The sequence below is a fragment of the Cynocephalus volans genome, chromosome 2 (assembly GCF_027409185.1).
Source record: "Cynocephalus volans isolate mCynVol1 chromosome 2, mCynVol1.pri, whole genome shotgun sequence".
Classification (NCBI taxonomy): Eukaryota; Metazoa; Chordata; class Mammalia; order Dermoptera; family Cynocephalidae; genus Cynocephalus; species Cynocephalus volans.
Window position 1 is genome coordinate 80,812,722 of NC_084461.1, and position 14,048 is coordinate 80,826,769.

General features: G+C 36.0%; 1 protein-coding gene across 3 annotated transcripts in view; it reads right to left on the reverse strand.

Annotated features, from left to right (window-relative positions):
• Positions 1 to 14,048, reverse strand: part of ARB2A (ARB2 cotranscriptional regulator A) — a 440,538-nt gene that overhangs the window by 125,203 nt on the left and 301,287 nt on the right. For all 3 annotated transcript variants that reach the window (XM_063087443.1, XM_063087441.1, XM_063087442.1), the window contains one exon: positions 13,689 to 13,773. In XM_063087443.1, the coding sequence (XP_062943513.1) occupies positions 13,689 to 13,773 (85 nt within the window). The remainder of the gene's footprint in view (positions 1 to 13,688; positions 13,774 to 14,048) is intronic.

Consider the following 14,048-nt stretch of genomic DNA (forward strand, 5'->3'; position numbering starts at 1 on the left):
GCTTCTACTTTAGAGCAAGAGATGCACAACTGGTTTAACAAAGAATTTTCCATTACACTGCACAGTAAAATAAAACTAACAGAAATGACAGCTTATGACCAATGAAACCAGTAATTCAGGATGGATCATGGGCTCAAAGAAGTAAATGGGAAGTGGGATAAAATTTCTGTTTTCAGCAGATAACTCTTTTAGGTGCTGTGAGAATTATTGTTTTAAAAAGAGGCTCCAAATAAATTGACTCTGGTGCTATGGTCATCACAGGTTTGAGGCCTCTGTGAATTTCCCTGGAATCTCTTTAAGAGGTGTGAATTGAAGCAAGCCAAACAGAGTCACTCATGCCTTTTTTTGAAAAATGGACTCTTATTTTAGGTAATATTAAATACAGTAATGGCCATGGAAAATTCAAGAGGTAGTACCAGACTAAAAATTACAAGCAGAAATTTACCTAAATATGTAGATTAAAAACTCCATTCAGCATTTGAAAAGTTTTAGATAGCATTCAGCCAGCATATCAAACTGAATCCACTTCCAAAGTCACCCACTATGATTCCAAAGGTTTAAGAGAGAACAATGTTGTCCACCTCTCTTTTGAGCAAGACTCAAGCTCATATCAAAATTTATCTGGCTGGAGTCCATTGCTTGAGCTTCCAGGAGCCTGCTCTTCATTCTATGTGTGTGCAGAAAATATCAGACAGATGAAGGTTTCATCTTCTGAAAGCCTCAGTACTCTAGGAAGTAATTACGTCAAACCAACTGTGGATAGAAAACTGAAAGCAAGATTTCTACTACCACTATTTAATGTAAGTTTTTGTTTTTTTTTTTGACTATTCAACTATACATCCACCACATGGCTCAAGAAGTACAAAAATGTATACAGTGAAATACACAGCATTTATTTATTTATTTTGTTGTTGTTGTTGTTGCCAATCATGGTATCATTGTGTTAACCCACTCAACTTTCAGCTAGAATTTTACATTTTGCTTATATAGAATTTTCTGTAATTATTTAAATTCAAGAAAGACATTGGCCTTTTATGACTGACAGAAATGTTGATGAAACATAAGGAAGAAACCAATGAATTTAAAGAAGTTTTTTGTAAGGATATGTTCTAGGGCAGATGTCATTTTGAAAGGAAGACAATGGATTAAAGAACAGATAGGCTTTCAGGGGTTGAAGGAGAGTGTGGAAAAATAGGATATTAGAAGGAAGAAGAATAAAAGGAAAAGGGTTAGTGTGGAATTTACAACTTATCTAATCTGGAAAATACAAAGACAGAAGCAGAAGAAAAATGACAGAAAGCTTTTGAATTCTCAAATATTGAAAAGTAATGAACAATTTCTCTAAAACCATAGTACCTGAATTGCTGGAAAAATAATTGCTAATAAAAATAACCACTACAGGAAGTCCTTGCTCTGCATGGTAGTGTGGGACTATAAAAATGTCCAGAAAAGCTGAAACCATACACAGTGATCATAATAACCAACAGGAAAAATTATGATTGTTCTGTGACCTTTGAAATTTTTTTGTCAAAATGAAAAGCCTCTTATTATCAGCTAAAAATGAATAAGGAATGAAAAAATAGTAAAATTAATTTTATTTAGCATACTGTAATTTAAAATATTAGGAACATTGAAAATTTTTAAAAAATAAAATAGTTTGAACAGTGCTTGCTTCCTTCTCATCATATAACTTATAATATGGCTCAAGCATACCTTACCCATGCCTGGGCAAAATGTCATCCTCCTAAGTTTGGATCAGCTTCCAACACTTTATCCTTTGCACTTTCAATGTTTTGAAATATCTCTGAGAGTTCATTTAATGTGAAGGTTTTGTTTTGTTTTGTTTTTTGCCAGTGTCACTTTCTCTAGGACATCTTCATCCTTTTTGTCATAAACATTTTCTCATCTCACTTGCAGTGTTTCATTTCTTTGCTGTACCTTCATCTTTGTTTGACCATCCATTTTTGTAAAATGAGAGACAATGCTATCTATCTGTGTGTGAACTGAAAACACATATGAAGTGACCAATCAGTGACAGCTTTTGAAGGAAGTGATATGACCAGCCATTGATCATGATCTACATGTTATTTACATACAGATTTGTAGTCTAAAGGGCTAGCAAAGTGTGTACTTACAATTATTCACAGTTAATATATTGTGGTTACTGAAAGTTTAACCTTGTTTTTTAACTAAACTATGGTAACTAAAATTTGTGTCTATCAGAACTGTGCAAAACAAGGACTGCCTGTAATTATTTAGTCCTTATTATGTACCAGGTACTATTTTAAGAGTTCTATCTTAATTTTTCACTTAGTTCTCAACATAACTCAATCTGATGGTACTAGTATTATCCTATTTTACAGACAATATGATTGCGATATTCATCTGGCCACATTATAGAATTAATTCCCCACATATTTGGGAGATAAATTTCCCACAGTCATGATAAATCCAAAAGATCTTCTTAATAAACGTTGACTTACTCCTATGAAAAAGTTTGAAATGAAAAGTAATATACATTCATTTGGGATGTATATTTAGAGTAAAAAGTCAGGTTCTCATTCAGAAGATGCACTAACTCTTAGATAACATCAGAGTACCATTTAATAAAGGAGGCTGTCAGTGAACTAAGAGTTACTCTTGGATTCTGAAGGAGTTCCTAAATCCTTAACGTCCCTTCCCCCAACCCCACCAGCATTTCAATGATCATCCTCTCACTAGGAGCAAAAAGAATATTTGCAATAAGCACAAAACTTCTTCCTAGGAGACTGTGAGCTCCTTGAGGGGCAGGAGTCATGTCTAACATTTATTATACTCTTAGAGTCTAGATTGATGCCTATTAAATCTTTGAGGAATTAAAGGATAAATACTTACAGTCAGTTTCTTGCCTCAAGAGAACCAAGAATAACTCAAATTTGTGGAATTATGTTCTAATTTTAGAGGGAACAAATCAATTAATATTATTAATTAATTGATAAAATGATTAAACTTGGATTTTCTAAAATTTAAGCTTTGCTGCCTATGTTGATTTTACATGCTCGATATTATTTATGAAGAAAAGTAAAAACAAATAACTGAGGGATTATTCCTTCACAAGGGAAGTACTGCAAAATGTAAACTACAGTCATTATAGAAGACTAAACTTGTCACATCAAAATTCAAACTGAGTATGTCTAATTTTGCATATAGCAGCATTCCCACATATTGGTTATATTTAATCACATGTATTTGTGGCCTTAAATTAACAATATCTTAATTTAAATTTAATCACCTTCCCTCTGGAAACTAAGCAGTAAAGATCTGGCTACTATTCCACATAAATTAAAATTGAAAGAAGACTAAATTTCCTTGAAGACAATTATTTAAAGTAAATAAAAGTAAAAATCTGAAAAATTTCAATTACTTTTTAAAAACTTCTGAAATATTAGCTAATAACAAAAGAATGTTCAAGTCAATATTGATTTTAGATTATCAGAAAATCTAAATTTATAGTGTCTTAAAAAGTTTCATTTATAGAAATCATCATTACAGAAAGCTTAAAATGATGTGTATGTTTCTTTGCCCAAATTTTCAACAAGTCAATTCTACAGTACTTTAGAAATTAAGAAATTATGTAACACAACTGAAATCTGTGAAGGATTGTGCCATGCAGTTATCCAATTTCTATAAACTAGCTGATATATAATTTCTTCATTTATTGATATAACATATTGAATAGTTGAGGTGAGATATGTATAGCTGAAGGGGATATTAACAGACATTATGGACAGAACTACTAGTGCAAAGTCTCAAAGAATATTTAGACATCAAATATCAGTTAAATCAATTTTTACAACTACAAACTGAAGAAGTCACTGATCAAACAAATTATCTTTCAAAATTGATCATTAAATAGAACTAACAGAAAAAGGACTGTCTTAAGAAATTTGATGAAATAAAAACTTTAAAAATTATATCCCTGCTTTTGAAGTGCTGATAATCACCTCAGAACATATTGAGATTTTATAAATAGAAAACATTTGGCCTATGTATAGTGCCTAATGTTCACTTTGAATTTTCACTTTAGTGCCAAAGAATATTCACTGTAGATGTTCCAAATCACCTCTAGAAAGCAATGCAGTTTCTCTGAAGAGGTATGTTTTGGGAGTATTTTTGCCAGCAGACATTTATCACCGGTGACTTGCGGTCAGTCTGTCTGTGATAGACAGACAGCAGGCAGAGAGAGAATATACACAGGAATGGACAGAGACCTTGTGGCTGTAGGGAGGCACAAAGCCCACAGTCAAAAAGAAGTGAAGGGCAAGTGGACCCAGGCAAACCACACAGGTCAGGCGAAGAAGGAGAGAGACGTGGGCTGGAGGAGCGGAGATCCTGTAGGGTGGCAGGACAAAGAGTCTCTAGGTGGGGGAGACTGGAAGCCAGGGAAACATGGCTGACCAAAACTTCAAGAGAAGTCTTAAACAGAGACTAAACCAGATGAGAGAGAGATAGTTGAGTCAAGATACAGACACAGAGAGACTTATCAAGAGCAGTGACCCAGACAAAGCTGAAAGAGGGAAGGAGAAATAGAGGACGAGTGAAGCAAAGACAGCCACAGCAAGGAAGATCAATACTTCATATATAATAAAATGGATGAAAACGTCTGTCTTAGGTACCACTTGTCCCCGGCTTATTTTTCTAACAATTATGGACATAACATTAAGAGCCATGAGACACTGCTATGTGGGCAATAAAAGTAATAGCTATTCCATACCAAAGCATAACATCATTTCAAGTACAAATTTATATTATTCAGTTATTTACCCAAAAGCATTCCAAATAGAATTAGTTTTAAATTTTTTTATCTTTAAAGAGAAGAGTTAGCTCAGTAAAAGGAGAGTTGCCACCTTTACTGCCAAATTCTTTGAAGGCTTTTCACAAATTGGTTCAGAAAGCTGTAAAAAACATGGTGGCTATTTTTAATTTTTTTTAAAAGTGAGATTTCTGGAGTGAGACTACTTATATTCACTGTAATTACTGGGAAACTGAAAGAGTCAAAATCTCAGGATAATATTGGACCTGATTAAATATATACACAATCAGGGCAAAAGTTAGTGATCTACAGAAATGAAGATGATCTACATAGACAGGTTATCTTACATAATTCTCTAATCAATTACTTCCCCAGAGTTCCTGATTTCAGCTATTTATAATGAATGATTCACTAAAAACACAGAATTCCTGGTGGTCAACTTTTAGAATACTCATCCCTTACATTAACTAATAATTATAAGGTAGCATAGAACAATGAATAGTGCAACTAACTGATAAACAAAAGCTACAAGGCCAATTCTACAGTAATGAACAAAAACTGCCTGAAAAGTGTAATTTAGTTAATGAAAACATCACTTAAAGGATTAGAATATATATATTTTGAATGGAAAGAAGAATGCTACAATCCTTGAGCAGTACATGCAGTCAAAAGTGGTACAGCATCATATATGCTAATATGCCTTGAATTTTAAGATCTGTTTACAAGGCACAGTATAGATTTTCAGTTACCTAATTAATTTGAGCTGTGTCTAAAAACATATTAGATGACTCAACTTGTCTACACATTCTGAATGACACCACATTCTAGAGGCAATTACTGTTGATTTTTCATTGCTATCTTTAGAGGGGAGTGATTATTTACTAACAAAGAAGAGATGTAACTCCTTAGTGTCATTTTCTCAAGAGGTATTTTCAGCAATAAAGTGAAGTGACTACTTAGCAAATATTCAGTAAGTTCAGTCAGTGTAAACAGTCAATCTGGGCTATTTAAGAAAAGAAAAATTAGGGTTACATTAGCAGGTTGTCTACAATTCAAATTCACCTAGTAATTGCTAACTTTCCACTTCACGTGCTGGTGAGGGAGGAAATGAGGCTTGGAAGTCAGGTATGTGTTATCAATGGCCCCTTCTTCAACATCCAAGAAGGCCCAAGAGAGCAATTTTTCAAGTTTAATTCTTAACCCATAAGACATCTACTTTTTTTTTTTTTCTTTTCCTTCTCCTTCTTTTACATTTATACTGTTATTGTTCTAATTTTGAGGTGCCCAGATTTACATCAAGTGTTTTCAGTAAGCTGAAATAATAGAGAAAAGCCTGTCTAAGCCAAGGTTGGGGCAAGGAACAATGTGATGGATACAAATTCTGGGAGGAAATATGCTGACAGGAATCAGGCATCTACACAACACAGTTTTAGTTAATCTAGGTTCAGGTCTTTCATAAATTGCAGGTAGAAAAATGATACTGTAAAATAGAGCTTTTGATCCTGTGTGCCTGGTACAAAGTTGTCACAGGTATGTCAAGATCCCTTCACTCTTCAGGGCAGACAGGAGGGGTCTGCAAGACTCTGTCCACTCACCTCTGGACATAAGCAACCTGGTCTGTGAACCCCAGACTGCTGTACAAATGTGATACTTTCCTACAATGTACCCTTTAAAGAATAGTGGAATACATTTAATAATGTGCTGGTAGCCATGCTTTATGGTTAGTATAAACCTTAGAGGACTGTTAAAGTGGGTCTGAGGAGAAGATCAGCTTTTCAAGAACCCAGAGCAAGAGATTGCTGGGAGGGAACAGGGGTGCAGATTTTACAGCTGAAGAGGTACCCTACAGTCTAGGAAAAGAATCTCTGAAGTCAGATAGGCACATACTATTTTTATCAGTGGGAGGTGGGGGAAGATCAGGATTAGAAGGAATGCCCCAGGAATGTCATCTTCTCAGTGAGGCCTTCGCTGGCCACCTCTGTAAAATTCATATTCTCTCTTCCACACACATGTACTTCAGGTCCTATCTTCTTGTTTTCCATTTTCTCCTACCACCATCTAATATATCAGATACTTTTCTTATTCATCTTGTTTATTGTCTGTCTCCTCTAATAGAATGTAAACTCCGTGTGGGACTTTTACCTGTTGCAATTCACTGTGGTATCCCTGGCACCTCGAGCGAAATCTGGTACACAGTGAATACTCGCCAAATGAATGCATGAAGACTGAATGAGCACACCAGAGAAGCACTTAGCAACACACTCAGAGGGGGCTGAAAGTATGAGAACCTCAGTAGCAGCACTCACCCAAATGTCGCCCCAGGTAGAACCAGTCTGGCAGAGTGGCCTGTCAGTCATGTGCTGCCAAAGCAAGCTGTGCCCAGACTTGCAAGAAGTCAGAAGATATCAATGCTCTGTCACCTTGTCTGTTTTCAAACATTTATATTTTCCTTTCCTTTCACCCTGGAGAAATGCCTTCACATACACAGTCAAAAATTTTATTAGTTATTTTTTGGGTTCAGCATACTACACAAGATCATTTCTAATTTCATCTTTAACTGCTGCCCCAATGTCTCTTTCAGCTTTATTGTTTCCGGATTTCTATGTCCTGTGAATATTTTTCTCTTAACTATTAGTTTTCCTTTTGATTTCTTCACCATATTTTCTATTTTTCTGTGGCTTTGTTTTCTGTGTAATATTTTGTAACCCTTAGAATGTCACAGAAAACATAGGAAAACATGAATAAATAAGTTATTTGTTGTTTATAAGTAGAGTTAGATACATGAAAATGGAAGGGAGAATATTTCTGCAAATGCTTTTTCACTCCTACAGATAAAAATCATCAATAATAGTTTTTAAAATAAATGGTAGCCTTAAATTCTAAAATACCTAATGAAAATACATAGTACCACATTATATTTTACAGTGTCTTCCTTCTGATGAATTCAAAATATCCCTCCAGAAACTACAGAAATTGTCTCCATAACATTTGTATAAGATAAGCGATGCAGATATTTACTGTTGCCATTTTATAACAAACAAACAAGCAGAATGTGGACTATAAAATAAGCTCAGATCCTATTAACTGATGATATCATTCTCTAAATAACAGTGTATTTAACTGGCTGATTTTACAAGTCAAAAACACTACAAATAAAAAGTGAGGAACCAGACACTCGACATGAATTCAAGAACGCCTCAAATATCTACCATTCACTATATGTTGTAATAATGGAATAGTCTGACTTCATTTTAAGTACAAGATGCAACATTGCCAGTTCTTACATGTGGAGTTGTTGAGTATTACAGTTGCTTTTGAAAAGAAAAATAAAAACAATATGATTGTATTGAAAATAATTATCAATAATCTTTTAAGTAAAATTTTAAAATTTTATTATACCTACTTCTAAATTATATATAAATTAAAATACAATATTAAATGAGTATGTATTTTATAGGCAATTTTACTGTCTATAAATCACTGTGAAAGTTTCAATTGAAAGATAAAAGCATAGTATAACTTAAGAAAAAAACTTGATAATTTAGCAAGCTGAAAAAAATGACTTCATTAAATTGAATGTAGAGCCTGACTATCCATTACTAACTTGTGGTCAGTATGCATGTTGGAATCTTCAAATAATATCAACATTTTAAATTATAGATAACAGGATTATGGAACAGAGAAATTTGTGTGTTTCAAAGTACTTCAACAACCTTTGGTTATTTCCATTTGAATTTCCTGCCATCACCTCAATCAAACAGGTCAAAACAATTTCACCATCTCTTGATCTTAATTGATTTCCCCCTCCAACTCCCCGACTTCTGGTAATGATATTTTCCTTGTCCCAGTTACTTACACTGGAGCTTGTCATCGCCTCCTCCCTTTCCCTTAGCCTCCACACCCAATCTGTTTATCACCAAGGAGTATGGATTCTTCCTGAGTATATTTGTTAGAGCTCTCCTATCTTCTCTATTCCCATTGCCACCACTCCAATTGATGCCATCGACACCATACTCTCACTTTATTGTCACAGACCGCTGAGTCTACTGCCTCTGGCTTCTTGTTCCTCTCTTTTATCCATTTACTAAATTAATACTTTTTGATCATGTTATAACCCCTTGTTCAATATTTTTTAATGATTCTTTGAGGGAAACCACTAATTTTGGTTGAAAACCCTTTAGCTTTTATAAGTAAACATGGAAAATGCTGGGAGTGTTAGCCCTAACTCTTTTCTCATTTGATGCAACCTAATGAAGAACCTACCCACTAGCAGAGGGCCAGGAAACAATTCCTTCCTTCTCTCTCTCTCTCTCTCTCTCTCTCTCTCTTTTTTTTTTTATTTCTGGGGAAATAATAGTCATGATGAGCTCTTGTTCATTGCTATATCCCCAGGTCCTAGAACAGTACCTAGAACATAGTGTTTGATAAATATTTGAGGAATAAATGGATATGTGCTGGAGAGTGTATACAAAATATCTTTCTGATTTAGGCCAAATTTGTTGGAAAGAAAACCTAAAGGGAATAGAAGGGAGTGTAGCAAGTTCTGACCTAAGGAAAAACTTGGTCAGAGAAGAGCTAAATAATTCAGATGACTTAGTATAAGATTAAGTTAGTGTGATAAATAAGACACCTAATATCTTCCTTCTGATAAATTATACAGCAAAGTCTAATCAGGTAGTGGGGGAGCAAGGGTAGGAATAAACTGTCTTCAATGAGCTTTTTGGTGCCTCTTTAGAAAAGTTGCTTTTAATCCCTAAGGTATCACAGCTAAGATGGGCCCTACAAAGCTTTAGTCTCAAAAAAAGAGGGTAAGGTTATTTCTACTTAGGCTTCTGTGACCACAAAGTTGATGTTAATTATCTACTGCTGTGAAACAAATCACCCCAAAATTGGCAGTTTAAAACAGTACACATTTACCATCTCACAGTTTTTGTGGGTCAGAAATCTGAACACATGTTTTAGCTGGGTGACTCTGGCTCAGCATCTCTCACAAGGCTGTAATCAAAGTGCTGGCTGGGGTTACAGTCATCTGGAGGCTCAACTGGGGGAAAAATCCTCTTGCAAGGCCACTCATGTGGCAGTTGGCAGACCTCAGGTCCTCACTGGCCCTTGGTCAGAGACACCAGTTCCCTGCAATGTGAGCCTCTCCACAGAGCAGCTTACAACATGGCAGCTGGCTTCCACCAGAGTGAACAAGAAAGAAGACAAGAGAAAGCCTGAGGTCTTCCAACATTTGCTGGTCTTACCATGTTCCCCAATATACTTAAACAGCAGGCTTGACAGAATGGTGGAATGACCTTTTGAAGACATAACCTAGTAGTTACGGTGCCTGCTAGGTAACAACACTCTGTGGGGATGGCACAATGTCCTCCAGTATATGGAATTTGCTCTAAATCAGCACTTAACATATGGTGATATTTAGCCCAGATCTGGGAATGAAGGGGTAGAAATGGGACTGGCTTCTTTTCCTACTACCCTTAATGATCTATGAGTAAAACTCTTGCTTTCCATTCCTATGACTTTAGTCTCCGCTGTTCTAAAGGTCTTAGTTCCAAAGGGAGAAATATTTCCATCAAGAGATAATAGTGATTCCATTTTGAACTGGAAGTTAAGACTGCCATCTTGCTACTTTGGGCTCTTTATACCAGTGAATCAACAGGAAATGGAGAGTGATACTGTACTGGCTAGGTGAAAGATCCTGATTTTTAAGGGAAAACTGAATTGCTACTATACAATACAGGTAAGGAAGAGCATGTTTTTTTTTTTTTTTTTTCGTGACCGGTGCTCAGCCAGTGAGTGCACCGGCCATTCCTATATAGGATCCGAACCCGCGGCAGGAGCGTCGCCGCGCTCCCAGCGCCGCACTCTCCCGTGTGTGCCATGGGCTCGGCCCAGGAAGAGCATGTTTGCAATGCAGGAAATGTTCTAGGGTGCCTGTTAGTACTTCCTGTAATTACAGTCAATAGTGTACTATAGTAACCTAATTCAGACAGAACTGCTAATGGCCCAGACCATTCAGGAATGAAGGTGTGGGTCGTTTCACCAGGCAAAGAATCTTGACCAGCTAAGGTCCTTGCTGAGAGCAAAGAGAATACTAAATGGGTACTGGAAGAAGGTAATTATACACACCAGCTACAACTACATGACCAGCTGCAAAAATGAAGAATGTAACAGTATTTCTCTTTATTTTGATATGTATATTTTTGTATACATATATACACACACACTAAATATTTTTGGTTTTGTCTCCTCTTGATTCCCTTATCATCTAATATAAATGTAACAATAGTAATTAACTTAATCTTTTAGTTTTTAAATTATAGGATACCAAAGGTGAGAAGAATGCATGTAAGCCACAGACAATAAAGGGACTTAGTACCCTCTTCTGAGAAAAGGGACTTAGTACCCTCTTCTTAGCTACATAGGATAGCCGTATCATGTTGGGTGGAAGCATGACTTTTTATGAATGTCTTTACTTGGAGATTAAGTCTGTTTTAAGATGCATATGAGTGCCAACTTGGCAAGGGGTAGACTGTGGTGGCTTTTTAATGTATCGATTTGGCTAGCTTAAACTACATTTCCCAGAATTCCTTTTCCTGTATGTTTCTGATTAAGCAGCAGTTATTTCTGACTCACACATATTATTACTTACCTGCTGGCTTGCCTTGTGGCACGAGGCAATAGTTAGGACTATGTCTGCTCCACCTTCCCCTGGCCTTTCCTCCAGCATCTCTGACTCCTGAAGCAGGTGCGTGTGTTTAGTTCCATGACAAAGGACATAGGCTTCTACCGGATACCCACTCCACCAAAGGCAGAAGCAACAAGAACTGACATATGGGTTTAAGTCCATCTTCATGGATGCTAACTGTTGCTTTTGAGTTCCAGCTCATTCTTGCTCTCTGCTGCTTTACATTCATCTTACCTTACTAACTGTCTGCTCTGTGGACTCAAGCTCCAACATCAGATGCTAAGTCAACATCTTTACAGAGATTGCTTAAACAGCTCTGGTCAAATCCCAGTAACAAATCCCTTTCTATATACAGTCTATCTTCATTATTTGTGGATTCTGTATTTGTGTGGGGGTTTTTTTTGGTGGCTGGCCAGGATGGGGATCTAAACCCTTTGACCATGGTGTTAACAACACCATGCTCTAACCAGGATTCCGTATCTGTGAACTCACCTACTCACTAAAATTTATTTGTAACACCAAAATCAATACTCACGGCACTTTTGTAGTCATTTGCAGACATGCACATGCACAGAATTGCAAAAAACTTGAGTCATTCATTCCTAGCTAAGGTTGAACAAGACCATGCTCTGCCTTCTTGTTTCAGTTCTCACATTGTAAACAAGTGTCCTTTTCATAGACCTACTGCCATGATTTTCATTCTTTTGTGCTTTTATTGGTGATTTCACTGCTAAAAACGACCCCCAAATGTAATGCTGAAGTGATGTCTAGTGTTCCTAACCACAGAAGGCTGTGATATACCTTATGGAGAAAATATGTGCTAGATAAGCTTCATTCAAACATGAGCTACAGTGCTGTTGGCCGCAAGTTCAATGTTAATGAATCAACAATGTATATTAAATAAGGTGTCTTTAAACAGAAACACACATAAAACAAGGTTATATATTAATTGGTTGATGAAAATATGACCAGAGGCTTGCAGGAACCTCACCCTGTATTTCCCCTAGAAGTAATGATTCAGTATTTGCTAATTCAGTGCTCTCAGCAACTTCTCAGAATATAACTACCATAAATAATGAGAATTGATTGTATAATATATAGGTATACACACAAATATATACGTGTGTGTATCTATATAGGTAGTAGCATATATATGTCCCTGTGGTTCTGTTTCTTTGATTTAACCTTGATAGACAGACTTATAAAATTTAGCCATAATGATAGTGAAGCTCAGTCAAAGTTAAGGATAGTGATGTTTAGTTATAACAAAGTTCTTTTTACTTAGAATTTGAGCTATTCTCCAAATTACTTCCTTCAAATATATAGACGTATCTGCAACTCTAAGTAGTTAATGATTAACTATCACCTATGATTGTTACATGGAGTAGTTCGTGTCCCAAATTTCTGTTCATTCTCCAGTATCCATGGCTAGAGCAAGCCCATTTCTGTTTTTAGTTGTAACCAGATACCACTACTCATTTCGTGTTATCATCCAAATTGACTGGGAACTGTGAAAGCCAAAGCCAGAAAGCAATGACACATGCTACTCTCTCTTCTTATCTAGAGGCTCAAGTACAAACCTTGTAAGCTGGAAATCAATGCCATCCTTCAACTTTCTGGAGCCCAACTACTTCCTGAGGTACTCACCTCTTCACTTCTTTCCTTTTAATGGGCAGGCTAGTCTTGCCTTTGTTCCCTGTGAACATCTTCAGATCCATTCTAGCCCTTGCTCCTTGCATTGCTCTATTTCTTCTTCCTAGGGTGCCATCTCACATGTCTTCCTACAACCCAAATCCTATTTAACATACAAGGCCCAGCTAAAATCTTAGCATGAAAACATTTTTTTTTCTAAAGACTCTAGGCCACACAACAGCTTTGACTGACTCATATCACTGAGTTGATATTCAATCAGAGACAAATACCCTGTGACAGATCCTGTATGGCTACCTAGTCCTCGTCTTTTAGATATTTATGTATGTATGTCTTATCTCCCTAGGCTTCAACAGCAACTGTCTATGTCATTCTTGAATAGTTTCACCTACTCATCTTGCTGAGTTTGTTGGTAAGCACTTTAAGCTATTTAACAAATTTTGGGTAGAAAAGTAGATCCATGCCATATGTTATCAATAATTCATCCAACAATTCAAGGCAGAAAAACATAATTCACAAAATGGAATTCTACATTTCATTAGGATATTTTTCACTTACCTGCAGAGACTCGGGGACAGTCAGGTAGCATGGACTCCACTGATGTGTCTAATGGCTCTGAACTAGAGACCCAATTACAACAGTTCTGCAATGTAATAGAGACAATATTGTTGAAATGTAATTTAAGCTAAGACCAAATTTTTAGGCTGAAGAGATTAATTTATCCTATAAATCAACCACTAAAAATATGTTCAATTTATTTTCCATATACTTTAAAATTTTTCTTATGTAAACAGTAATCATTCATGACCAACATGACTGTAGAAAGAAGTTTATCTTTTACAATGCTGTAAATCATCCGTGATGATGTTAAGAAGACATGTAACCTTCTGTGAACAATTATGCAATAGATTTCGAAGA